Source organism: Grus americana, chromosome 10, assembly GCF_028858705.1.
Source record: "Grus americana isolate bGruAme1 chromosome 10, bGruAme1.mat, whole genome shotgun sequence".
In the NCBI taxonomy this organism is placed as follows: Eukaryota; Metazoa; Chordata; class Aves; order Gruiformes; family Gruidae; genus Grus; species Grus americana.
Genome location: NC_072861.1, coordinates 14,833,016 through 14,858,604, shown reverse-complemented (window position 1 = coordinate 14,858,604; position 25,589 = coordinate 14,833,016). Strand labels below are relative to the sequence as shown.

At 45.9% G+C, this 25,589-nt stretch overlaps 2 protein-coding genes across 7 annotated transcripts in view; both read left to right on the top strand.

Moving 5' to 3' along the window:
- Window positions 1-25,589, top strand: part of LOC129211010 (cell surface hyaluronidase-like) — a 56,405-nt gene that overhangs the window by 5,502 nt on the left and 25,314 nt on the right. For 4 of the 5 annotated variants that reach the window (XR_008578705.1, XM_054837500.1, XM_054837502.1 and 1 more), the window contains 15 exons: window positions 2,289-2,429; window positions 2,594-3,155; window positions 3,461-3,630; window positions 3,948-4,136; window positions 4,469-4,638; window positions 5,496-5,705; window positions 9,468-9,673; window positions 11,247-11,316; window positions 11,955-12,083; window positions 13,116-13,201; window positions 14,556-14,687; window positions 14,808-14,843; window positions 15,579-15,731; window positions 16,605-16,782; window positions 22,029-22,244. Coding sequence is in view for 4 of the 5 variants with exons in the window: in XM_054837500.1 (XP_054693475.1) it covers window positions 2,289-2,429; window positions 2,594-3,155; window positions 3,461-3,630; window positions 3,948-4,136; window positions 4,469-4,638; window positions 5,496-5,705; window positions 9,468-9,673; window positions 11,247-11,316; window positions 11,955-12,083; window positions 13,116-13,201; window positions 14,556-14,687; window positions 14,808-14,843; window positions 15,579-15,731; window positions 16,605-16,782; window positions 22,029-22,244 (2,648 nt within the window). In the remaining variant the exon portion in view is untranslated. The remainder of the gene's footprint in view (window positions 1-2,288; window positions 2,430-2,593; window positions 3,156-3,460; window positions 3,631-3,947; window positions 4,137-4,468; window positions 4,639-5,495; window positions 5,706-9,467; window positions 9,674-11,246; window positions 11,317-11,954; window positions 12,084-13,115; window positions 13,202-14,555; window positions 14,688-14,807; window positions 14,844-15,578; window positions 15,732-16,604; window positions 16,783-22,028; window positions 22,245-25,589) is intronic. The other variant, XM_054837501.1, reaches the window with a different exon arrangement.
- The window catches only part of CEMIP (cell migration inducing hyaluronidase 1), a 111,057-nt gene continuing 87,069 nt past the window's right edge, over window positions 1,602-25,589 (top strand). For both annotated transcript variants that reach the window (XM_054837509.1, XM_054837505.1), the window contains exon 1: window positions 1,602-1,724. The gene's annotated coding sequence lies outside the window, so the exon portion shown is untranslated. The remainder of the gene's footprint in view (window positions 1,725-25,589) is intronic.

The window sequence follows — 25,589 nt, the reverse complement described above, 5'->3', positions numbered from 1 at the left end:
ATGTATGTCATATTCAGATAAGAAGGAGGCACAACGCTGACTAATGCTGCTTTTTTGGAAGGAAAATGACAAAAGCTATTTGAGACAGGAATAGAAGTGCCAGCACTAAATGATAGATGAACAGCCGGTAGCAAAGGCGGCAGCTCTAACATTTCCTTGTATTTATGGAGTATTGAAATGAGGGAGGGTTATGGGGATTTTTTTTCTCTAGTCTGGATGTTTATCTTCAGATTCAGCAATACTCTGGGTCCCAGGACAGGGTGTTAGAGAGTGGATGGATTTTGTTTAGCACAAGTGAGTGTTGCTCCTGCTCTAGAGCTGTTGTCTGGAGCTGGGGCATGGCCGTGCCCCTCACCCACCTCCCTGCTTTCAGTCTGTTCCTGTATTTTGTCTGACAGCACTTGCTCCTTATTAACATGACTATAGCCTCTTTGTGCCCTCCGTCAGAAGAAATCCTGCACCAGAATAAATTTCAGAGGTGACAGATTGGAACAATTTGACCAGATGATGGCACACAAATGTCTCTGAGATCAGCAGCACCTGTGGCTTTGCACCTCTTCGGCTTTTGCCCTGGGCAGGAGCGGTGGTTGGCACTGTTGCCTGCCCACTTCTAGCTTCTCCTCTCTGGATGTTGGGCTCTGGAGTGGAGATGGGACATTATGTGTAGACTCAGGGAGGGAGAAGGCAGTGGCTGCAGTAACCAGTTACCTGTCTTTATGTGTCCCCAGGAAGCTCAGTTATGCTATATTTTAGAGCCTATAAAAAAGTGTGATATTATGATTCATGGAAAACAAACCAGTGTGTGATGGTCCTTATGTAGGCAGTGCCATGTCCACTGAGACTGGAGTCCAGGCAGGAACCTGCAAAAGCGAGGAATGCAGTCCCAGGCCATGGGGGTAGAAGCACGTGCATTTCCTTGAGGCTTTTGTCAGAGAGCACCTTCTAAGGCTTTTCCTCTCTTTCACCACAGGCTCTGACTACAGGTTCATTTTGTCAGGTGATGGGACGTGAAGTGGCAGATACCCCTCTGCTCACTCACTGTCAGGGGAACTTTTTGCAGCTGCCAGGTTACAGCGTTCTCAGTAGATCTGCCAGACGCAGGACAGCACAGTGCAAGACACCACGCGGGAAGGTGCCGGAGGGGCCCAAGAAGGGCCAAGGCATGCCAAGCCCTGGTGACCGCATCGGGGTCTGGGGAAGGCACGCCTCAGCCCCCTGCCCTTCTTGGGGAGGCAGCTGGCCCCCAAGCCACACACTTTGCATGGGGCTTTTGAGCCCTGCCAGGTGCTCCGCGGGTCTGCGCAGAGCCCCCCGGGGGTCTCCCCGGGCAGAGACTCGCTCCGCTCCCTGTGACCCCGGGGAGTCCGGCGGGGACCTCGCAGCCCCCAGCGGCTCGGAGCCGGGGACGACCTTGGCGTGCGGGCAGCGGGGCTCCCCCCGGCCCCGAGCATCTGGGCGCCGGTCGCAGATATACGTCCAGCCTGGAGGGATCGTCCCCGGCTGGGAGGAGCCAGCAGCTCCGCTGCTGTAAACAGTGCGGGCACCGCCAGCGGTTGGAAGATGGATATAAATAGGGAGGCGGAGGGGAGGCAGCCGGAGCGGAGGAGCGGGAGCTGCCTGCGCCTGCCTGCCCCTGCCTCTGCCGCCGAGGTGCCCAGCAGCCCGGGTCGGGAGCTCCCGAGAGGCGGCGTACAAAGTTTGCGGCTCGGCGCTGCCGGGGATAGGTAAGCGGTCTTTGCAGCCGAAGTTTGAAACGCGCCGGTGCTTCTCGTCGATCTGCCGCTGGGGTTTTCTCCTCGCCGGCTCTCTGTTCGTACTGCTGTTGTGGTGGCCTCGCTGTGTCCGGGATCGTGTGGAGCCGGGGAAGGGAGGGGATTTCTGGTTTCGGTCTCGCTAGCTTAAGTGGAGGAAAAAAAGAAAAAACAAACCCAAAACCCCATCCAAAGCAAAATGTGCCTTTGCGCCGGCTCCGTGCAAAGCCGCGGCAAAGGACCCGGCGCAGCACACGTGTTGCGGGCGGGGGCTGCCCCGCGGCTCCGCCGCTGCGGGCAGCAGGTAGCGGCTGCGGCGGCGCCCGGGACGCGCCGACCGCAGGGAACCTCGGGGAGCCGCAGCTCCTCCTGCCCTTCGCGCCGGACCCGGACTCGGAGCCGGTCCCGGTGCCGCCGCGGGACGCGTCGGGGAGCAGCGAGCGGCGGCAGCGCATCAGGTCGGTACCGCGCCCCTCCGCGCCCTTCCGCGCCCTTCCGCGCTCCGCCGCCGCTGCCGCCGCCTCCCGTCTCTTGCAGGGCCCTGCCCGGAGGCCGCCCCGCACCTCGCCCCGTGGCGACCCGGCTCCGACACCCGCCGCGCCGCCGTGGTGGGCCGGGGGGCGGCCCTGCGCCTCGAGAGCTCCGCCGCCTTCCACTCCCTCGTCATCCGCGACGGAGGTAAGCGGGGCCGCCGGCTGCTCCCGGAGCCCGGGCGCTGCTGGGGGCGGCCCGGCTTGTGCCTGCCGGCGGGTGGCACCTCCCGCCCCCCCACCCCCCGGCCCGTGCTTCCAGCCCCCGGCGGTGCGCGCCCCTAACGCCGCTCCTCTCCGCTCGCCCGCCAGGGAGGCTGGTGTTCGCCGACCGCCCCCACGGGCCGCCTATCACCCTGCGGGCCCGCTACATCCTCATCCAGGACGGCGGGGAGCTGCACATCGGCTCGGAGCGCTGCCCCTACGGCTCGCGGGCCACCATCTCGCTGTACGGCCGAGCCGCCGAGGGGGCGGCCGTGGAGGGCTTCGGGCAGAAGTTCGTGGGCGTGGGTCGCGGCGGCGTCCTGGAGCTGCACGGCCGGCGGCCCCGCTCCTGGACCCTCCTGGACAAAACCCTGCACCCCGGCGGGCTCCGCCACGGCCCCTACTCCTCCGAGAGGCGATGGGGCAGCCGCGGGCTCAACCTGCGCATCCTGGACGCCGGCACGGCGCGGGTGCTGGCGGCGGGGCGCTTCGACACCCACCTGCTGCCCGGCGAGTGCCGGCGGCTGCGCGCCTTCCTGGCCCTCCAGGCCCCCGGCAGGGTGGTGGCGGCCGCCGTGGGCGACTCGGCCGCCCGCAGCCTCACGCTGGAGACGCGGCTGCTGCTGCGGGACCGCCTCGGCAGCAGGTACATCGCCCGCCTGGGCTACAGGTGAGGCGGGCGGCGGGCGCGGGGCGGGGAGGCGGGTGCGGGGGGGGAACGGGCCCGCGGCGCCACCATGGACAGCTCCGCGCCGGGGCCGCCGCGCTGCCGCGCCCGCCTGGGGCTCGCCCCGACGGAGGGGGCGCGACCGGGGCTCGGCGGGACCCGGCGGGCACCCCGCGCAGGGGGACGGAGGCAGGCAGGCAGGGAGGGAGGGGAGGCTTGCCGTGCTGCACCCTCCCCTCCTGACCAACTCTTTGGGGGATGGAGGGTTCGGCATGTCACTTGCTTTGCTCCTTCCCGGTCTCCTTCAGGCAGCCCTGGGCGCTGGTAGGGATCCTCGGAGGGGATCAGCTTTCCACAGCAGAAGATAAGCGGGAGTATCACGGGAATGGAACAACGGGCTTAGCCGTAGCCCAAAGAGATTTCCTCACCTACGATGGCACCCGTTTTACTGTTACTGCTTTCAGTGGATGGATAAAAGGTTCAGTCTTCCCTGCCAATTGCTTGTCTTCTGTTGCTTTGCTCTGCTTTTTTCTGGCTGCTGGGTATCTGAATAGTGCAATGATAATAGTACCACAATCTTTTGCTCGCGTGGATGGTGACCAGACTAACAGCAGTACTCTCACAAAGTAACGTTTTAGCTGCCTACAAAGAGATGGCACTGACATATTTAATGGCTAGAGCGTTTCCATCACACACAGAGTTATCCAGAGAAAAATTAAGCTGGTATGCTCTTTGGCTAATTGCATGATTCTGTCGTGCGCAACTGTAAGAATAATTGATTGCTTCATTTTTCAGGGGTGCCTCGTAATGGATTTAAAGTGGAAGTGTCCAAAGGAATAATTCTTCATTTGGTGGATGAGGTTACAAGTTGGTTACCTGGTGACAGGATCGTCGTTGCCAGTACAGATTATTCCATGCATCAGGCTGAAGAATTTAATCTTCTTGCTTGCCCTGAATGTAAAAGTAATCAAGTGAAAATTGATGGTATGAAATATTTTTATCAAGCTACTCATTTGTGGTAAATATTTACATTGTCTTGTCTTTTACATTCTAGATTTACTTGTCTTTTTAGCTAGTTTTTGTCACATAAACACATGGGCACATGTGAGAGCTGTAAGGCCCCAATATTATATCAGGACTTGAAAGTTTGACCAGAGGCAGCAGTCCGTTGTAGAAGCCAGGGGGTCAGATACTAGCAACTGGGCATGTCCCCAGACTTGGCAATTGCTTAAATGAAAGGTGTGCACTTGCTTAGAACAACGCGATAACGAAGATGCTGTGCTCACCCTGAATAAAAAGGTGTGTGATTTTCACAGGCAGCCCGCTTTATCTTCACATTGGAGAAGTCATAGATGGTGTCGATATGAGGGCAGAGGTTGGTCTTCTGACTAGAAATATACTTATTCAAGGAGAAATGGAAGACTCCTGTTATGGACAAAATCAATGTCAGTTTTTCTCCTTTGACACATTCGGAGGACATATTAAAGTGAGTAATTTTTAATGCGTATGCCTGTAGGTGGTTTCAGTTCCTTTCCTGGTTTGTGAACAAGCAATATAATCTATGAAACTACCATTGCGTCTGGGGGAAAAAGTATACTTGTCTATGAAGAAAAGTTTGTTGGCCTGTTCTGCAGAACTAGACTTGCAATGCATCTGTGCCATTTTCTTTACCGCGTATGCAAAAACTTACCCTTCTCTGGGCTAGAGGGGATTCTTCAGCAGCATCGCTGTCAGTAGGGTCACTGTGCAGTTACATGCTTCATGAGATGTCCTTGAAGAAATTGTGCTTCCTGTGGAGCAAACCTGCTCCCTTTGTGGCTCAGGGAAGTGCTGGGTCTCGCCCTGTTCTGCTTTGCTTCCTTTTGGCTGTCCCATGTGTTCCTGGTGGAAGTGCAAAGTCTTGCAGTTGCAGGGACTTTGTGTAAAATTACTCCTCTACCAGTTGGTGGAAGTTGGGGAGCTGTGCAGGTCAGGCCTAAAATCACTTGACAGAGATAAAGGTGCCAGGAAATAGAGCCTGGTGGTAAATGCTACCCCTTTCTGTAGCTGGCAGGAGCACCTTGCCCGTAGCCGTGTCACACACGGCTATCGCTAATACCACACAAGGCCTCTAGCAGCTCTTCCTTGGCAGCCCCGTGCCCATAGATGCGCAGCCGCTGGCACGCTGCTCTGCAGGTTCTGTGCTGCTGCGAGTCAGAGCAGGGAGCTGACACCTCCTCCTGGGATCAGGCCCTGTTTTACTCTGCAAACATATTGCCTAATGACAGAAAAAAAAGAAGTGTTTTTCTTTTTGCGCGTGTTTATATTGTAATGCCTTACTCGGATCCACATTTGTCTCAACAGATCCTAAGGAATTTTAGCTCTGTTCACATGTCAGGAGTGGAATTAAAAAACATGGGGCAGCAAATCCTGGGCAGTTACCCTGTGCATTTTCACTTGGCTGAGGATGTGGATGAGAGAGGAGGATACGAACGCCCAACGTACCTTGACAACCTGGCTATCCACCACTGCTTCTCTAGGTGTGTTGCCATACATGGAACTCATGGCCTTCTGGTAGGAGACATATTTTATTAGTACCAACTTCATTTCTTTGCTTAGGCACTGCTAAACAGTAAGAGCCATTTGTGATGCAAAGAGAAATCAGAATATTGAAACAAGGCATCTTTTCCCCAAGAAATGTCCCAACTTGTCAACTTCATTTGGCTGGTGTTCAGGTTAGGACTGTTGCTCTGGTAGTGCAGCTCTTTGAAAGGAATTTCAGGTTCTGAGTACTATCTAATTAATATTATTAATGACGTGATCAGATATAGTGAAATCTTTGTCATGGTTATTCTGGACAGTTTGTGATAATAGTAACTTTCATTTAAAATTAAAGCAATGGACCTTTAATTTGCAAAGGAGATAAAACGATAGGGGTTGTTCAAGTCAGGGCAATGTGAAATATATCCAGAAATATTCACATGACAAAGGGAATGAAATGTGAGAGGGACAGACCCAAACGGCCGCTTCAGTGCCAGAAAAGCCCTCAGGAACTTGGCTTTGACCTAGATCCTCGCAAGGACACTGTGGAAAGGAACTCGAAAACACCCACAAAAGAGCCACACGTGTCCCAGCTGGAAAAGACAAATTCCTGCTCCAGTCCCGACACGTCCAATTGCTGTGTGCTCTGCAGGACCCTGAACGGTGTTTTGGTGTCCGTGGGCATTTCCTCATTCACCCGATGTGTGCTCAGGCAGACACACTCCCTGAACTATCCGTGACTTCCCACGGTTTTCCTGACAACTTTTTCTCAGCCCTGGATATAAAGCTGAGTGAGAAACAACCTATTTGTGCTCTGGTGGGACCCTTATGTGAAAGGGTCCCCCTGAACAGATGTATTCATGAAAATGTGATGCTGGACTTGTACAACCAGGAGCACTTTTTGTGTACCCTAAACTGGATTTATATTGTCCAGATCACTGAAAATTATTGATTGCCTTCTCACACACCTGATTTGCTCTGACTGTAGAGTCTGCTTTTGTGTACAGAGCCCTTAGATGGCAGAAGACTTGCCCAGTATGCGTGGATATAGTTTAACTCCCTTTCTCTTCCTGTTGTTATTAAACCTCTGGAATTGAAGGAACCTGTCTGGGACAAAAAATGAAGCCTTATGTTAATATTGGTCCTGAGAAGAATAGTGTATGCTTTTGGTCTTTATCAGAAGTGAGGTTGTCAAGGATTTACCTGGATGCGTGGGATGCAATAGTTGTGAAATCAAGAATCCAAGGGTGAGACCCAGCCCCCTCTGCATCTGACTGCTGAGGGCTTGGAGTCCATGAATCAGTGAATAGATTTTATAGCAAAGGTTAAATATGTGATTCTGTGGAAGAATCACGTAGTTTCAATACAGTCATTAAGAGTAGTTAAAATGTAATAAAAAGCCTTGCTTTAAAATAAATTAAGATAATTTGCAGTTCCAGAGAAGAGCATGTGTATCAGAGCAAGGCAGTTAAATAACATAGATGGGTACCCATTTCAGCATCAGATTATGAAACTTCAGCCCTTGAGGCAGAATAAACCAGATAGGTGGTTTTCCCCCCTCCTGTTTTGAGGGTTTAGAGGATGTAATTGTAGAAGTATGTTGCCGGAGTGCTGTGGTTTGTGCTTTGCTGTGTACGGGTCATGCAGTGCTGTCTGCAAGGCTGCTCTCCCATCTGCTGCTCCCGTGTGCCAGGCTCGCGCTGCTTTGCAAGCCGGCGGCAGCGGTGCGCACAGCTTGGGTTACTCACCGTGGCGGGGAAGCGGGCTGCGACATGCCTCTCGCTGCCCTGGCACACGTCAGGCGTGCACAGACTACTGTAGTCTTTCATGTCTAATGTTGCAGTGCATAAAGGTCGCTTATCTTGTGTTGCTGAACTATATATAATTCAGTGTTTAGAGGCATCTTAATCATCTGGTGTTGGACACACCAGCGGGGCTGTAGCCTGCGTTGTGGACGGTGTTTCATGCTGACACATACAGTAATACACTACTGTCGCAGTGCCCAGGTAGGCTCTCGTTTCCAAGCTTTTGGTTTCTGTCTGTGATATGCCAGAATTGATCTGTTATTGGGGTTTTGGTCTTTCAGTGCAAATGTAAGTGATCTTTAAGTTATGTTATTTCTGGTTAGGAGAGTGATCAATATAGTTTTGTGTATGTAAGTTTTCAGGGCTGCCATGAGTTTCTGAAGCTGTGATGAATCCTATTAATTAAAGCTAAAATCTGGTTTCGGATACAAGGTTGGTTTTTAAAGCGGCTGTCTGAAGGACAGATTAGCCAAACTTCAGCTAAATTCAGAAGAATGAAACTCTACAATTGAAATGCTGTATAAAACAGCGGGCGGTTTGCTGTTACAGTTTCTTTCCAAAAATAGTCTTCCATGGCCTCCTAAGCGCAGCTTCTGCCTATCATTTGAAAGAGCAGAAGTAGCCAGGCTTACTGTTCTTAGCAGGCTGGCAAGGGCACTTGCATTTTTATCTAAATCCGTTTCCTATCTGTATTTCCAAGACTCAGCTGGTGGGAACACGTTCAGCGTCGCTGCATGTAGGTTCTCTGCTATCCTCCTTGTAGCTCACGTCGAGCTATTGCACTTGCGTGTAGGGTCTTGGTGGAATTCCAAAACTGTATCAGTTAGGAGTTGGTACCTGGTTGTGTTGTGCCTTATTTTTAACTTTCTCTTGAACACCTCGTTAGGGCAGAAACAAGAGCAGCAGATGACAAGTTTGAGGGGTGACTGCCAGGAAAACAATGAAATCCAGTAGAGATATACCTATGGGGACCATACTGTTTGTGACTCCAGATGTTACGTACAGTTCCAGCCCATTAAGGGGAAACCACAGGATATGAATCCGAAATGGATTTAGTTCAAGTATCCCTCTGTATACAGAAATAACCAAGTAGGTTAATAGTAGTTAATCTTGCAGTCTTACATGGACATAACTCTGACGTCAACAGGACTTGTGTATGCCTGAAGAGTGAATAAATATGCTGACAGGGATCATTTGAGTAAGAAGTTAGGTTTCAGTAAGACTTAGTAACAAATAGCTGGCATTTTAACTACCCTGATTTAGTATTTACATTTAAAAGAAGGATTTCTGAATTTGTCTTCATAAGTCTACATCAAAGGAGGCTTGTGCTAAGTCCTCTTGGTCAAATTAGGGTTTAATGCAATATCTCTGTGCATGTCAGTTAATCTTAAATTGGCTGAAAGAGTAAAATACCATTTCTGCCCAGGCTGATCATTACAGGAATGACATGGCCATGCACCTTCTGAGAGCGGAGGAGAAAGAACAGAAACCTTGTTGTTAATGTAACAGAAACCTTGTTAATATAAATTACTTCACATGGTGCATTTAAAAGAATTTCTTATTTTATTTGGGAAGTGTTGCAGTCATGAAATTTTCTGGATCAAGCAGGCTAACTTGTTGGTTTATCATGCAAGACACACTTATCTTTATACAGATATTTATTCCATGGCACTGAATTGAATTTTCTCTCCTAGAGCTGAGGGCAGTTTTAAATGCGATATTTTGCAATTGTCCTTTAATTACTCATGTGATCTTCCTCAGAGTAATTTTAATAGCAGTTTTGCTCTATAAGAAGATCAGTCCACAGTTACACAAACTGCACGTAGTCTGAGCTAGCTCCGGGACAGATGCCTACGGAGGCACTGCTTGCTCGCCGTGCAGAGGGGTGGCTCCGTGAGCGTGTCGGCAATTTATTGATAAGAAAAACACATCAGTTATAGTTCCTACTGCTGTTAGCATCGCAATCTATGGCCTCTGTATTATTTCCCAGGTAAAAGATACCATTGGCTATGACACTCTGGGACACTGTTTCTTCCTCGAAGATGGGACGGAGCAACGCAATACGTTTTATCACAACCTGGGCCTCCTCACGAGGTCGGGAACGATCTTGCCTTCGGATCGCAATGAGGCGATGTGCCTTGCCATCCGCAGCCACGTCTATGGGAGTTACGTTCCTGTGCCGAGCACCGACTGCATGTAAGTGCTCCGGGAGCTGTGCAAGGTTTTGCACTTACATTATACTTTAGAGCTGGGTCCCAAAGAATGCTGTGGTGAAAATTTTGGAAGGTGCTATTTGATATTAAATGAAAAATTGTAGCTTTTTCTACCATTTTGCATTTTAAAATAATTTAGCTACTTGACCATGTTTTGCATCTGAAGACATCTGTTAACGTCTGCATGAATCCGAAGCAAGGAATATTTGCTGCTGGTTATTCCTGTTGCTGTTTCCCAGGAATCATAAATACATTAGAGCACTTTTCTTGTTTCTGAGCACCTTTCACTTCTTTTGAAGTAGGATGTTGCAGGCTCCATGAATTCCAACTGATAAATGCAAGTTGCTGTGGCCCTGGTATAGACTGGCAAAAATATCACTTATTACAAAGTGAGTTTTTGCCTTTTTTTTCCACCAGGGCTGAACTGGGGTTGGAACATCTAGAGTAAATTGGTCAATAGTACACGAGTGCACGAATATCTAGAGTGCATCAAGAGATTTAGCGAGAATGTAGAGATTAACATAAACTCCAGTGAGCATCATTTAACAATAAACAATATCCCAATATAGCTGAGCAAAGTTAGAGTCTATTTTGAAGACTCCGATGAGCTGTAACATGGGCACTCAGTGGACCCAGGTATTGGCCTGGCTAGTGTTTGTGAGCAAGAACATAGTTTAGCCAAGGAAATTTGTAGTTTCATGTTTTCTGGAAAAGGATGCAGTGGCCAAACCCAACTTATTTTAATTTGCATGAATAAATTATTGTTGAAATGCTAAGGTTGATTGTATGGTTAATACAGATTTATTTTGCATGTATTTAGTGGTTCTGTGAATCCAAAGGAGTGTGAATTCTTGATTATGTAATAGTTAAGGTGAATAGAAAATTATTGAGATTTTCTGCTTAGAATGATCAAATTAATTGGTATAGTCATGAGAAAAAATTTACAGTGTTTTTACATGTGGTCTTCATTACTGCAAAAGATATTATCAAATTAAGTAAGACAACAAATGATAATATTTTAATAGCTATTATCTGGCTTCTGTTTGTGCTACTACTGATCTTCCCTCTGAAGCAAAAACTCCTTATTTGAACAAACGTCAAAATAGTATCTCCTTAATCTCCTACTTAATGACCCATCTGCAGCTTGCAAGGACATTTGTTTTATTTTCCACATAGAAGCTTCATAAATCCATAGAGAATCTCCTGCCTCCTGCCATTGACCTTGAACTTCCAAAATACAAATGAGAAGTTCACTTTTCAGACGTTTTCCAAAGCTGCTCAATATAAAAAAAAAAAGACATTGAGTTTCCTTACGCTGCATTTAACTGAGCATGGATTTTGTGTTAATGGTCTCATATAATTTACAATAGGTTCAGCATGTGGCTCCATAAATGAACATGTCTGACATCACTAGATGTTAAAGAGTATCATTAAAAGGTTGTGTGGAGTTTTAAAGTCAACAGGAGAATTGTGGCTCAAGTCCAGTGCAGTGCTATGAAAATGTATCCCTTCCTGTTCGGTAACTGCTTAGGATCATTTTGATTTTGATTTTTCAGGGCTGTCAGCACATTCTGGATTGCAAATCCGAACAACAACTTAATAGAGAATGCAGCAGCTGGTGCTCAGGTAAAATCATTTAACAGCAGGAGCTATACTTTGCCTCCAGTTCCCATATATTCTACTCCTATTGATGTCATTAGCGTGAGGGCAATGAATTTTTAGTTAGTCATTGTAAAATTTGGATATGTATTTCTGCAACCTTTGTCTCTGTTAAGAACAAGTATTTGCCTACAGTTCTCACACTGATTTCTCTCACAACTGTGGCTGGAAATGGTCTGTGGTGTCTCTTAGCAAATGTTGATTTTTATTAGTGGTTAATAGTTGAATGCCCAATAAAATTTTATATTTATATATATAAATATATACTCTCTCCTTGTTATTATCTCTGATGTTTACCCAAATCATGTTTGCATTCAATGTGCCTGTATAGAGAAGGCTATGTTTTCTGACACACCACCTGAATTTCAGCCACAATATATGCATTTTTAACCCCACGTATGTGCCCCGGGGTTGGCACTGCCCGTGCCAAAGGAGAAGTCGGGAGGTGTAAGGGCATGGGCTGGTGTGTGTCCCCTGGGACTCACACGTGTTTGGCAGGCTTGGGTTAGAAATCTGGCCAGCATAGTGGGAAACCCCAAATCCCCAGGATAACCTGGATCCTTAAGCGTAGTGTCCCATTTCTCAGACCTCCCTTTGTCTTTTAGGATGTTGGGATATGGTACATCTTCCACCGGGTTCCAACCGGACAGTCCGAGGGGCAATATCCAGAGGGACAGGCTGAACATACGCCCTTGGGAGTGTTTTACAACAACAGAGTCCACTCCAATTTCAAGGCACGTGGGTGATTTTTATGTGTTACTGTGAATAAAATAGTATGCGTAGGGCTGATCATGTGTGGTGATGATCGCGGGTGTTTTACGTTTTGATAGTGGTCTTTTAACACTATATCAAGAGACAATCTTGATATCAACACTCAAGAGCTTTTGGGGATGATGTGCTTCCTAATGATCAAAGAGGGAGCTGAGGAGAACGCGGCTCCCATTTCAGGTGCTTCAGTTGTGCGCCTGTGTTAGAGGGGGTGTGCCCAGGCTGTAGGTACACCTACTACTAAGTGAGATTTAAGGAATGACAGGCAGGACGCTGAGCACTGCTGTTGGCCACAATGGTTCAAGGATATAGGGGGTGAGTAAAATTCGTTTGTGCCAGGGCCTGCTCATCACCTTTGAAAAATGAGACCAAAAATTCAAGGGCAATTCCAAGAAAAACACATCCCCCAAATAGACTGTTTACATGAAAATGTAACCTGTAAGCTATAAAAAGCATTTTTAACTTATTTCTCAGGATTCTAGATTGAAATCAGCGCTGTTCTCTGTGCCTTGTATATTTTACATCTTGGTACATGACAGCTGCTGCTTTAGCCCAAAGTCTTTAACTTAGCTACAGCGGCTCATGTTCTCTTTTGACTGTCGGGGGACTCGTCACTCTTTATTTAAAGCTTTACTTCTTAACAACACTCTTTTTCCAGAAAGTTATCAAGAGCTTGGCAGAGTCCCTTATTGCTTTCTGCGAGGGGGAGAGAGACAGAGTGGGAGTTCAGTGCCTTGCTTTGTGGTCAGAAGGCAGCCCAAGATGCTGATGCATAACACATGGCAGGGCAGGCTCTGTCCTGACTTCAGCGTGCTACATCCTGTGCTAATGTCATGCTGAGCGGCGCCAAGTGACACTGAAAGGGAAGAGAAAGCCCAGGCTGCAGCCTCTCGCCGTGCCTGCACGCACTGGCTGCCCACGTTCATTGATAAAAATCTGGGCGCTCTGGTCTCTGTCGAGCGGTCTGTTAAAATAACTGGAGTCGTGTACATTTTCAGGCTGGTTTGTTTATTGGAAAAGGAGTAAAGACAACGAGAGCCAGCGCCGAAGATCCCAGAGAGTATCTCACTGTCGATAATGCCAGGTAAGCACATGCTGTATGGCTAAGTATTTTGGATAGTTGTATTGCTGCTTGGCTTCTGCATTGTATTTAGCAGATCATTAATGCCTCATTATGGCTGGAGCATGTGAAAAAAAGCACACAAGCTATCTCTGATGTGCAGAGGCAAAAACTTGGTAGCTATGCACTGAATTGTTTGTGTTATTGCTGACCAAAAATGATAGACGTGCACTTGGGGTTATGAGGACTAAGCAGTGAAGCATGTGAAAGGGGATCCAGATCCCATTATTCTGTTAGTGAGTTTGGAAACCCCAACCTTTCTTATTAATTGCTTAAAAGAATTTACATCTGAAAGATGACCTAAGAGACTGCTGAGACTGATCTAGGATTAAATGAGGAAAATAAAGTAGCCTCAAAACTTTTTGTCAACTGCTTTAAAAATCTCTGCGCTTCCTTTCGCAGAGTGGAAGCAGGTAAATTAAGGCCATTTTCTTGCTCACTGCAGCCCTGTGGGTCTGTGTGAGGAGGATTTGGCAGAAATCAGCCACTGCTCCTGGTCAAGCCTTGGCTTTTTTCCCCCTCCATCATACCCTCTCAGTGCTCCCGTATGGCTGAGAGGAAAGGGCGACTTTGCCTCCCTTTGTGAGACGTCCCTCCCCAGGCCACCCCCTTGGGCACTGAGGTAGCACCTCCCTCGGGACACCAGCTGGAAGAAGCAGGAGATGAGGGTAGACTCCAAAAAAAAAAAAAGGTGATTTTTTTCCAAACATGGCACAAGTCTGCCATTAACAGCCAGTGTGGCAAGAAATAGCCTGAAAGTAGTTGAAAAGCATCTGATTCCCAGGGCGAATCCTTTTTTCTTATGGCAGTTTCTCTTGCAGCAGAGACAGAAGCATATGGAGGTCTGGTCTGTACATGCAAGGAAAGCAGCTCCAATTACTCCGCTATCTTTGCTGAATGAGATTCTTGAAAGTGCCTAATTGATTTTCTAGCATCAATCCAGGGATTCTCAATGGGCCTTGTAAGGACAATTACAAAAGGACCCAAGTGACTTGGGAAAAATGTTTTCTATGCCTCTAAAATCACACTGAATCAAATTAAGGAGTAACCATGGGGCCATTGAAGTCTAGCAAGAAATCTCCTGTTGCTTTCACTGGGGCCAGAATTTCACCCTTAGGAATGTTTCTTGTTTTCTGCTCTGTACCAAAGCACAGAGATGAAGTCAAGCTAATAGCCTGGCTGTGATCCAGGGCGTATGACCTCTTTCGGCCCATCACGCTGATATTTGGAAGCCAAACGAGGTCTGCCAGGCACGACCTCCTGTCTGAGGTCGGTTCCTATGTCTCCTGTCCCACATTAACTAAGCTCCTTGCTTCAGGTTTCGCCCACATCAAGATGCTGATCCTGAAAAGCCGCGAGTTCCTGCCGTGATTGATGGTCTTATTGCTTTTAAAAATAATGACCATGGGGCCTGGGCCAGGGGCGGCGACATTATTTTCCGCAACTCGGGGTAGGTTACTGTAATTACGTGTTATATCATTCCCCTCGCAGCAGACATAAATAGGTCTGTAGGCCAAATTCACTGCAGACATTCCTCCTCATTTACACCGTTGTGTTTCTTCTGTCCCAGGTTTTCAGACAATGGAATTGGACTCACTCTGGCAAGGTAATTTCTTAAAATCGACCTTCTTCCAGTTTTTCCCCCCAGTGTAAGAGGCTAAAGAATGGAAGCTGAGACGCTCCCCTGGTAATTCCTGTAAGATGCGAGAAAACCTCACGTTTCCCTCCCAGACCACATCAAGTCTTCCCTGCACAGCCGTTAATAGAAGGGGCAATTTAGCCTTTCATTCTCTTTGCCTCAGCACGTCTGGGGAATACATCGTAATTGCTGAATATTTCCTTTTGGATGGTAGGTCCTGAACCAGTAGACTAAACACTCGGCTCTGCGTTCAGGGAGACTTTTCTTCTGCTCTAGCCCGGTGGAGCAGCATCGCCCATAGCTCGTGTGCTGCCGGGGCAGGGTGGCTGGCATGGTCCCATGTGGTGGCACGGCAGGTCTCCTGCCTCCTCTGCTGGTGCCTACCGTGCTCGTGCTGCTCTTGTCTCAACCTCTCTTGCAAAAGACCTGCAAAAATATGCCGTCTCCAAAGCCCGCTGCAGGCAATGAGAATCGGTGATGTCTGGCTCTCACTTCAATTTACAAAGCAACTCAATACAGAGAAATTAGATTGTCGGTACTAACTTGCTGGTTTCTAAAAAGATTTTAAAGCAAGTTGTTATACCGGTGCATGCACTTTTTTCCAAATTAGGAAAGAAATTCTACTGTCTGTGGTGTAATTAAAAGTGTTAATTAATCGGTTGTGCTGTGCTGCATAGTTACCTGGTGTTTCTTTGCTTGTAGTGATGGGACTTTCCCGACAGACGAAGGCTCCAGCCTGGAGGTTACACGCTCCATTTTTGTTGGAGAAAGCAGCAACTTTGGCTCCCAGGGAGGCCAAAACAGCTACTGGGGAAAAGGGGCAAATGGAAAATACAGAACACTGCCCAGAAATAAGTGAGTTATTCTTCTGCCATTTCTTCTTGGCGTTCGCATAAGCTAGAAGAAAAGCCTCGGGAATGAATGTGACTATCAATGAGTAATTTATACCGGGTGTTTAAATTATTGTACAGGCCAGAAATAATAAGCATCCGAATAAACTCACTCTTCAGGCCAACAGCTTGAGAGTGTTCTCGAGTGAATGTGTTTGATTTAATTTTCTGCTTAATTTATTAGTCACTGGAGAATGGATTAGAGAATCTGAGAGATACCAAATGGCTTTTGTGTAGTGCTTCAGCAGCACAGCGTCGAGCCGATGGTGCAGCTCCTGTACACCGTGCCACCGTCCCTCCTGCCGGCATAGCTGGGCAAACATGGCTGGTTTGACAAAGGAGAAACCATTTTTCATTACTGCATCGTATTTCTCTTTCAATAGCTGTATGTGATTTTCTATTTTGATAGCAGCACAGCCTCCTGTCTAGCCAGCGTGGTGCCTGCCCACATGCCCGTAGCAAGGTGTGCTTCCCCAAACCTAAATTCTACTGATCGCTGTTGGCAATGCTGCCACACACTTGGACCTTCCTTGTGGTGATGAACCCCTGGGTGGCTGAGGACAAGGATTTTTAACTGTTTTACCCCAGCTTACAAGCCTTAGGCAAGCTTACAAGTCTTTTTTTTTTTTTTTTTTTTTTTTAGTTCTTGAGCCTTATCCTGTAGAGGATGTTCAGCAGTTTCATCTTTCATTAACAGTGTGATGAGCATCCAGATCCTAGTTTTGGGAAAGGAAAGGTGGTTTAGCTACTTGTTAGCATCTTTCTGTGCCTTCAGGAGAAGATTCAGAGTTTACCCAAGCGTTTAACACAGGATTGTGTTGTTTTTTAAATCGCACAGGACGTTCCCTATTCGTGGATTCCAGATTTATGATGGGCCTGTCAGGATGGCACAGTGCACTTTCAAGAAGTTCACCCCGACTGTTGACAGATACTCGAGTGCCATTGGGTTCTTCATGAAAAACTCCTGGCAGATAAGTCCCCAGAATAACGTGTCGCAGATCCTGATGGAGAAAAGTGTAAGAAAGAAAAGCAGGAATGCATGCTGTTAGATGTGCAAGGTTTTGACATTTTTAGAAGTGATGAGAGATCTATCCTAAAGCAGGAATTTCCAGGCAGCGATGCATGTTACAGTGGCACATACAATCGACTCATTTTGCAACAGATTTTTTTTTTTTTAAGGTTATTTATAAGCCAGTAAAATGTGAAGGTAACTTATGCCAGGGCAGACATACATTAAAAAATCTGCATTAGGGGAAGATTTCACCTTGTAACCAGAAAATGCAGAACATTGCTCTTGGTGCAACATTACCAGCTTCTATATGCTGATGACCTGGTTAGTACCTGGCCTCGGAGGTTGAGGCGAGCACAAATGAGATGGCAGGAGGCAGCAAGCTGCAATACAATTCTTACAAAGAAATCAGCAAATGCACTTAGAAGCAAAGCCGTGGCCCAGTTTCTGAGGTCAGCAGTGAAATTCCTGTTGAGCACAACTTCCCTTGAGCAGTGACAGCAGAATGGGGCTCTGTATCTCTGCCTTGACAGGAGCCGTAGGATGCTGAGCAATTCCTGTCCTTGTCCTGGATTCCTGCAGGCATCATGACCCTGCATGCCTGGCTAGGGAAATGATAGATTCCACCTGACTCGCTCCCAGGGATCATAACTTTTCCTTAGCTTTTTCCAAACAAGGTCCGTGCTTGTTAGGATGTCCGTGAACTGTAGTAACTTTGGCTTGAGGTTTGGCTTTACCTTGAGGAAATTTCCATCGCCCTGGGATTGACCAATATCATTCCCTCTGGCAAGCAGTTAGTTTGTCTGTCCCCTCTCTGATACACTTTAGACCAACAACAGGTATTTCATGAAAGGATGATGTTGACTGCAGTCACTTGACTGCTCCTCTAAAGAAAACACAGTTCCTGTGCGTTTCAGTAAAGAGATCTCAGTTACTTTAGATGCTTCAGGGAGCTTTGGAACAAGAATAAGGGCTAATTTGCTATAGCTTCTTTATGTCCTCCCTTGGGGAAATGGTTATAAGGTGTTCGTGGGGAACATGAATGAAAAAATCAACCTGGAACTGGGGAGGGGAGTGTAGAGGAAAATGTAGGATGAAAAAGTTTGATCCATGGACTGGAAGAGAGTGGAAATTTTCCTCCAGTAATGGGTGTAAGTCTCTGTCCAACAGGATGGTTTCAGACAGATGATATCTGTGCACATTAGCAAAGGGGATGATTACCTCTTGAATGGCTGAAAATGCAGCTCTTTAATACAGTTGCATCATTTGAGGCCGATGAGCCTGTTAAATGTCCTAGCGTTTTTTGTCTTGAGAGGCAGTTTAGTACTGCAACACCTTTAAGACCTGAGGTTTTCAAGGTAAAAATGGTGAGAAGACTTACTAAACACTTCTGCAAAGCAAATTAAAATAATACAATGTCAGTCCATTACCAAAAAACTAATGACATTATCCCAATAATTATTTCTTGTATGTACATTTCCAAGGAATATCAATTTCTGAAGTTGGTATTTTGCCAACTTAAAAAACCATTTATGTCGGTAACCACCTGCATCCCAGCACTTTTCACTTTAATTCTGTTTTATCTGGATTGAACCCAGATGTGCTAAATTTGATTTCAGATTTGAAGGACCATGGTTAGTTTATTGTTTTGTACCTAATTGCTACATGGGACAATATGTCTTTGACTGGTTAAGATAGAGCCTGTAGACTGTTTTAATTAATCTTCCATCTCCGGGCTTCATTTTATTACTGTTTGAAAGGTAGCTAAGTACTAGTTCCCTAAAGGACAATCATTTTCACAGTTGTTTTTTAAGAAGAAATTAAACATTACTGCAAATCGTATAGTGATGACAAAACTATTAGTTATGCTGAAGGAATAACTGTATAATTAATCAGACTGATCAGCAGATTGGTTGGACAACAAAATAATAAAGCCAGTCAGATCTTGTTTAATTCCAGCATAAAAATAACAGTGAAGCAGAACAGAAGACCTAAACATTGTGCTCCAGAAAAAGTATTCTAGTTGTCTTTCTGTTGACAAACCTAAATCTCACATATTAAGATATCTGAGCATTTACCAGTAGCAACACTATCGCTAGGCTTGTTTGTTTGTTTGTTTTACAAAGGATGCTTTTTAAAAGTTATTTCAAAGCAGTGGAAGCAGTAGTTGGTCTTAAGCCAGCTGAGGGCATGGCTGATGGTTGTGGTTTCCTGTAGATCTGGTTAGTGTCAGTCAGTAGGACCTGGAGAGCCCAAAGGAGATGGCTCCAGCCCAGAACAGAGCCAGACCCAAACAGGACACCTGTGCGTCATTTCGTAAGAAGACCTGGCATATCTCTTTTTAGTCATAAAATAGCAACCCCTTCACCCCTCTGTCCTTCTGCTGCACAGCTCCACTAGAGTGAGGTGAGGAGCAAGAGGTTGTACGTGTCCTTCTGGGCTCCCACGAGCAAGGCCCCCTCCAGCGGGTGCAGAAGACTCACTAACTGTCCCAGTTCACATCCATTGCTAACAGTTCGTCTGGTTATTTTTTCCCCGCAGCCGGGATCCAAGCCTGTTCTACTCCTAGCTATGCCAACGCTACGGCACCTCTGAAATGACTTGTGCCAAAGAAATCCCAGCGGTCTGTGTCGGGTGGCTTTGTGGACCTCAGAGGAGCTCAGAGAGGCCAGAACTGGCTCCTGGCTGTGGTTTAGCGGCTCCCATGGGATTGCAGTCCTGCCTAGCTAAGAGATGGGCGCTTCCTAATGTTGCCTTTACTACGTTTAGCCTGTGTTGTCTTAGCGCTGGGTTTCTGCATCAAAGCAGAAGTTTGCAAATAGTTCGTGATGGGAAAAAGAAAAGCAGACACTAAGTTAAAGTGCAAGTCTATTATCCCCTGAAAAAGAAGGCAGCAAAAAAACCCTCAAACCCTAAGAGACTCATGACCAAAGGGAAGTTGCAGGGGTGAGGACTTGCATCACTCCAGCCGAGTAAAAGCCATGCTAATGAGGGCAGAGTCCTTAGGTGGTAAAATAGAGGAACGTTCACACTGGTTGAAAGTGGTTTCCTTAAAATAACAGTGATAGGGCTTTTTTTTGGCAGCTTGTGCCAATGCTTGAATTTTAGAAAAATTTGCAAGTTATTCTGATGTTTTCCAGTACGTTATTAATTTTTAATATAGAAAGTGTTTTCCACTGCAGTATTCAGGACTTGTCTGCGGCTGTGTTATGTGTGCTGCCTTTGGACAGGTTGAATTAGCATATTCCTAAGAGATTACGTGCTCACATAACCATCACCTGTCAGGTCTCCTTGTCAGGCTTCAGACAAGTAATTCAAATAGCCTTTATACCCTATCACTCCCAGGTAGTCCACACCTAATGAAAATTAGATGTCTGAATAGTAGTGCGGTAGCAAGACACGACCTGTTTCTGCACCCTCTTCTAGCTCGTTCCTAGCTCCACACGGCCATACCTGATGAGCTGAGTCTTTTCTCTGTTCATGTGTGTTCACTTAGGAAAAAAAAAAAAAAAATGCTGCCGTAGCTGTAACTGCAAACTCAGTGCACCCCCATCCCTCAGCGTACCAAAGTAACACCGCTCGTTAACATTTCCGTTTCATTTCTGACTTTCAGACTTTTTAGAGGAGAATGTTAGAGATCAGATTAGCGTTAACACCAAAACCGTCTGCTGCTGGATGGAAACCCTGAGAAGGTTAATCAAATGTAAGCTGTACTGGCTGTGCCTTAGCTTGTTTTGCAGTACAGCTGACTTTGTTCTCCTCCCCAGTGAAGTGCCTGTTTTCATATTCAACTCCAGAAGTGCATTGTCACAAAATATTTATAATAGAGCTTTGAGCTGCTGCACAGTGTTTACATTTTTTTAATATCTCCTCTTTTATAAATTAAAATGAAAAAAACCCCCACCCAACCCCATTTTTGGGATCCTCCTACTTTGCCAAGTAGCCCTTTGGGCCAAAATTTTCTGCAATGCAGTAAGAAAAGATTATAAACCACTCAAAAATACACATTAAATTTCCATGTGTTTGAGCCTCCTTTAAATGAGACTGCTTCAGGTGTTTGTTTATGAGACACATTCTTAGACAAGAAGGTGGCAGAAAAATGGTTCTAGGCTCTAATTTAATTTTAAAGAAATAAAGACTTTTATTCTGCAAGTAGTTCTTGCTGCAGCGGTCGTTCCTTTTAAGCCAACGAGACTTTCCCTCTAACTCAGAATCACAATGACTCTCCTATTCTCCTAAGCTGTTCTGTTTATTATTGTTAAAATAAAGCCTTTAAAGCCCTTAGTAAACTTGCAGCCTAATCCTTCTGACCCTAATTCTTACTCATGGGCACAGTTCAATTAAAATTAGTTGGACTAAATGGAACAAATTACAGTCCTTTGGGTCAGCGTGATCCAGTCGCTATTTATGCTGTCTGCTTTTATACACATTGCTGCAGGATTCATTCAGAGTGCTTGACCTGAAGTAATTATTTTCTTGATTACTTCAGAACTTAATCGTCACACGCTGTAATAATTTTCGCCGCAGACATTAAAATATGCCGTGCCTTTTTGCTGAACATCTGCAGTTTCCTTGTTTTGCTGGATTTTCATATCAGGACAGATTCTTTTACTTAGCTACCGAAAAATCTTGAAAACAGTGCTATGCATAATGAGGATAATGCTGCTTCCTGTTATTTCGCTTTCAAAAAAAAAAAAATCTTCAGAGGATAGATTAGAATGTGCACAAGAGCCCATTCTGAGAATTGCTGTCACTTTTATGAGTTTTATAAGGTTTTAGGGGAACAATTAGTAAAAAATGGCACTCACAGAACTGCTTGGAACAATCATTGAAAATATATGAGAAAGTTCACCAAATGTCTAGTAATTTTTGTTTCTTTCATCACAGCTGTAATATTCCTCAGTAAATTTCATAATCTTCCAGTACTTCCCTACCCTTTGAGTCATCCTCTTCCTTTTGCCACCGCACGATTTATTGCTGTGTGATTTCAAGGAATACATGGTTGTGTGGGTGCATTTCAAAGAACCAAAAGTCTAATTTTTGTCAAAATGTCTCCTGGGATTAAGAAATGAGGGGGAAAACCAATAAACTCAGAAATTTTTCTAAACAGAAGAGACAAAACAAAACTCTTTTACTCAAACAATAGAGCTTTCTAGTTCTAGCTGCAGAAGCGTTCTGGCTGTTAAACCACTGCAAACCCAAGTCCATGCTTACAGCTAACCAGTAACTTTTCTTCTTATTTTCTCCTGCTAGGTTGGACTGAAAGTGTTTTTTGGGAGATCAGGCCAGTGGTTTGGAAACAACGATAACGACGGTGACAAAATGTCTATCTTCCATGATCTGGATGGCTCGGTGACGGGGTACTCAGACACGTTCATAGGCAGAGCAGACAATTACTTGCTGCGTCATCCCGGGTGTCTCACTGTCCCGCGCTGGAACGGGGTGATGTGTACCGGGAAATTCGCACAGGTAACGGGGGGCGGCTGCAGGCAACGTTGCTGGGTGTGTTGGGTGGCTGTCCTCAGATCCTCTGCTGAGGGGTTCATGGAGTGAAACCTACTCAACACTCCATAAGATAAGAGGTGAATAATAAATTAGAGATATCAATGCCTTGGTAAAAAGGGCTGCAAATCCCAGGTAACCTTTCAGTAGGGAAAGAAAGAGGAGAATGGTAAGTGGAGGGAAAACGTGACCTCAAAGTCAGATTGTGGTTCATTGTATGCAGCTGAAATTTCAACAAGACCTTTGTGTGTGGATAGACCATACTGTAAATACGTGACTCACCACAGCTCTCACAGTCAACTGTAAGAGATTGCAGGTGGCTCTCCTTGCACCTCCACTTCTAAACGATATTAATGTTCTTATAAAAAAGATATCCAGGCCTGTTTTAAAACTCCAATTACTTGAACATCTTGCCAGGACTCCTCTCTTCTGTTGAAGAAGCCAAATGTTAAGACTGTGTGTGGTGGGTGCACACAGCACCATGTGGTTTGAGGTTGGACAGTGGGGAGCCCTCACACAAGATGTGGCTTTTAGAAGGACCATTATGTTCTCCTGACCCCTGAGAACAGCCCCGCACTCTCAAATAAAGACTGCAGTGGGGTGCACCACTGGATATGAAAGGCAAGAATGGAATATGAAGTGATCTTAAAATAAGATCAGAGTTTATGAGATACAGCAGGTGTTATTTAATTATTAAGAGTCTTCTGAGCACTTGGGAGGATGCTGCAAACTCTTGTCTCATTGAGAGTCAGTAGAGACGTTGCCCAGACAGCAGCAGGTGTGGCACAGGGTGAAACTCTGCCTGAAGTCACTGAAGACTGGGCAGCACTAAAATTGCCTCGAGAGGAGCAGGCTGTCAGGTTTCCCTTTTTAACATGCAGTTTTGTGAGCGTGGGGGTTAGCAGAGCTTGATTTCCTGCATTGCACCTCAGATGGATATCAAACCTAGAGTCATAGATTTTCCACATTGGGAGATTTCTGAAGGTGCTTTCTGTGTGGCTTCTCTGATGTGTAGTAATGTGTGGGCTTGCACTTTGGGTAGTCAGACACAGCACTCTGCTCCCCTTTCTCCAAGGAACTTTATGCATGAAACTTTTAGGAATGCAGTTATCTTTGAGACCTCTATGCCTACATAATATGTCCACAGCCAAATCCAGATTATGCATGTCTCCTTAAGCTAAAAAAATAAAAACAAAATGCATTTGCTTTAATTGCACAGCAGAGAGCAGGAGCTGCTATTTAAGTGCCTTGACACTGGACTGATGCCCCCTGGTTTGCTATTGACTAGGCAGAAACAGGACTGGGCTCCTACGAAACACTCCCATTGAATCAGGGTTTTGTGCTTGGCACTTATGTTTTGCTCTGTGTCTCTAGAGAAATGATATTCTCTGCTCTGGCAACCTAACAGTTAAATTCAGAACTGTAAACAAGTAGGCATTTATATTTTTATTTCTATTAATACCCTCCCGGTTATGGCACTCTATGTGGTGAGGCAGTTTTTCCACCATAGAAAATTTCCTTGGCTGGGTTTAGGCAAGCATAAACATTTGCTTCCCTGGGATCTGTTACTTACTAGCATTTTTCAACTAATCAGCATCCAGCAAGATGAGTAAAGCTCATTTTAAATGCTTCACTTTATGGGTTTTGGGTAGGGAACTATATATGTGTGCAGGGTAGAAGAAATTGGTCCCGTGCAGCAGGTTTTGATCTAATTTGGAGGGTAGATATGTTGGAACGTTTCAGCTTAACCCTGGTTCTCAGCACCTTGACAGACTGATGATTTGTTTGTGTGCTAAATTCTGAGTGTCATATTTTAGATCAGAAGTCTAAAAGAATGAATCTAATTATGGAGAAAGATGGTTTGCTTTGATCTTAGCAACTCTATTACAAAATCTGTTTTTCTTTTCCTTTTCATGTGGCTGTGGTAGACAAGAACTTTTATTCTTCCCTAGTGCAAGCAGGTGAAAATGTCCTTTCAGTTCAAGGAAATAGTGACTCTTACGTTACTGCTGAACTGGGCCCAAGATAGTCAGCCCAGGGATGGGCTACTTGGCTTGGAAAAATGGGATCCAAGTCCTTCAGCTAACATTGCACGCAAATCCTTTCTGAACAAAGTGCCTGGAGTTCAGTTCATTCCTTTCTGCTTGGTTTCTTTCATTTACTTTTCATGCTGATCTTCTCCTGGATGTAATTTGTCCAGGAAAGGAAATACCTGGGGACAACCTATTCCTCTGGCAGCGTTTTTAGCTCCACAAAATCCTGGGGAGAGACTTCCCTGAGGGCGTTTTAATCTGGTAGCTCAGGTTGACATTCCCGCCTTCCTACGGTTGGTTCATGGTCCTTCCTTCTCACTGTCTCCAAGAAGCATCATGGCACCTTCCCCATATGATGTCCAAGACCTTCCTTCAGCAGGGAGCACTAAGAAATTCCTCATGCTTTGGCTCCAACATTGCAGTTCACTACCGAAAAAGGGTTCTGAGACCAGCTTAAAATCATGAAATTAACACAAGCAAGAACTATCAGATCTTTTTGTCCTCCGTTTTTCATTCTGGAGCCTATAGGGTTGGTGTTGTCCAAACAAGACCAACTCCTTTGCTTCTTAATGACAGCAGAAACTCTCATGTTGTAATGTAAATAAAGCGAGGCTTTGAGGAAGAACACCAAGTAGAGGGATACTCACAGGAAATCTCGAGCTGGCAGCACCACATCTTCTGGCAATCTCTGTGAGTCACTCAGACTCGGTCAGCAGCGCGCTGACGTCCTCGGCGTCCCAACAACCTGACTTTCAGCTGTTGCAAAGACCAGTAATAAAAGAAAAATGTAGGGAGAGACTCATTCCATAGTTCTCTCCATGTAGGTGGGTGAGATTTCCAAAGGCGCTGAACTGGAGACTCCTTGACACCTGCAGTACTTGTTAAAATATAAATGAGATTCCTAAATAATTTCTGATTTTTATATAAATTGTAAGACAAGTGCCTTGGCTCCCACTGGGCAGTTGAAGCTGTGCACCTACTGCTTCCTTGCAGACTTCACAGCAACTCATCAGGAGAGGCTGTGAAACTTCTCTTTTGTGGTATTAGTCTTTATTAAAATAAGCAGAGTGTTTGGCAGTACATGCTATTTTCTTTTATAAGCTTAAAAAGGTGTTAGACAGTCATAAGAGACTGCTACATTGCTAAATTAGTGTCAGTTTTGAATTACTGAAAAATTGATGCCTTGCTATTATTAAATACTGTAGGCGATGCTGTTGATTTTTCACCAGTTCACTTAGTCGCTACCTTACTGCAGGCTGCTGAAACAGAAACTCCTCCC